This window comes from Pseudomyrmex gracilis, unplaced genomic scaffold (genome assembly GCF_002006095.1).
Source record: "Pseudomyrmex gracilis isolate BER0280 unplaced genomic scaffold, ASM200609v1 scaffold_5528, whole genome shotgun sequence".
Taxonomy (NCBI): domain Eukaryota; kingdom Metazoa; phylum Arthropoda; class Insecta; order Hymenoptera; family Formicidae; genus Pseudomyrmex; species Pseudomyrmex gracilis.
This window is the reverse complement of record NW_018026112.1, coordinates 1-1,645: the sequence shown is the minus strand read 5'-3', so window position 1 is coordinate 1,645 and position 1,645 is coordinate 1. Positions and strand designations below refer to the sequence as shown.

The following is a 1,645-nucleotide window of genomic DNA, read 5'->3' as shown; positions in this document are numbered from 1 at the left end:
GCGAGCTCTGATCACCCATCTAAATATTTGTTTACTCTTAATATGTTCAGTTCTTCTAAATATACATATCTCATGTGTAACTGTTTAAATTCTAACCTGTTTTGATAGGGACTTAATGCTGCGATAGGTGTAGTAGCTATGTCAGAAGAGGCTTGATGATTTGAATTCTTCATGGCTGTTTCCATGGTAGTTGGATTGCCTATCTTCTCTCCGACTTTGCTACCAGAGGCTACCATTTTTATATCTAAGATCAGCAATACTTGCCTATGAAAGAAAAAAATATATAAGTTTTGAAAAGACATTTTTCACATGGTTTTGCATATGAACTGAATTAAGTACTTCTCTTTTCCACCATTTGTGACTGTGCTCAATACATATTTTGTTANTTGACAAATGGAATATTCGGTTAGAATATTTTCATATATATATTCATTCAAATTTGTTCCTAACATTGTGAAGGAATTCATATGTTTCCCGTCAGAGACGAGCAATCGATATCGATCATTTGGTTTTGTGCTCGTACTTGGTAGCTTTTTATAACCCTGAAAAATTACAAATTGGCACATTTTATTAGAAAACGAGAAAGTTCTCTGCAAAACTAGAAAGTGAAAATCTTTCTAACCTTAAGTTTGTTGAATCAGTAAAGTCAAATTATCCACATAACTATTTTCGAAAGTTTGATATAGTTACACAAAATATTTATACATGTACGATACTTACCAATACCTGCAGTATTGGGTTTTCTACATTTATGCCGTTCATTATATTCTGAAAGAATTACATTGTCAGATCAATAATACCATAAGTCGCAATAACAACACACCTTCGATAAAGACGTAGTTATATCTTTTATAAATTATATTACAGTCTGTCACAATACGTACGTCTAATGCTCCTTCTGTTAGCGTATACATGATGATAGGTTATAGATCTGAACAGATTCTTCTTTTCTTCGTGATAATTCCCGCCGAATTGTCTCTAACTGTGAAAAGCCACCATGCGCCAATTTGTACATTTGTTGAACAAAAGCAGGTGCGAACCACACAAGCGTCACTTTTAGGTCATGTATCGCACATGAAGAACACATAAAAACTGAAGCAAGTTTTTATGTGAGTGACTAATCGCATTTTCAAGTTAGTGAACTTTGCCCTGATTGGCTGGAATTTTCGATTTTATTACAATTTGCAGTGCAATATGTGATTTACATAAGGCTGGATCTTCATGCAGACACCGGCGCTTTGACACCGAACGTTGATTGGTGAAAAGCAGTTCTTCTTCTTTGCACTTATGGCTCCGTGCCCCTGAAACTGGTGAAAAGCAGGTGGTGAAGATCATAGACGTATAATATATAGACTGCGCGTTCCCTACCTTTGCCATGTTAAGAAAATGTCTTCAACGTTGAGAGAGACAGCTGGTGTTGAATAGTAGCCTCATTTTTGTCTAGCGAAGTAGTGGAGGAAAAAGAAGTCTTCGCTGATTGATAGAATAGTAGCGGAAAAGTAGAGATAGAAAAATAGTGGGGGTGAAGAAGAGTGAAAGAGATTAAGGGGTGACGGTAGGTTAAGTGGTGTGAAACAGTAGGCCCTGATCCCACTACAGACATTGATAGACAGAGAAAGAGTTACTATTCAAAGTATGTCGTCTC

The 1,645-nt window shown here is 36.1% G+C and overlaps 1 protein-coding gene across 1 annotated transcript; it reads right to left on the bottom strand.

Annotated features, from left to right (window-relative positions):
- Positions 1–6: 6 nt before the first annotated feature.
- LOC109863495 (replication protein A 70 kDa DNA-binding subunit) lies at positions 7–1,087 on the bottom strand (the record flags this gene model as incomplete). The annotated part of the gene is made up of 5 exons (XM_020443757.1): positions 885–1,087; positions 721–768; positions 340–542; positions 97–264; positions 7–19 (listed from the first exon to the last, which is right to left on the bottom strand). Coding segments are annotated over exons 1-5 (462 nt in total), but the record flags the coding sequence as incomplete, so codon positions are not given.
- Positions 1,088–1,645: the final 558 nt, after the last annotated feature.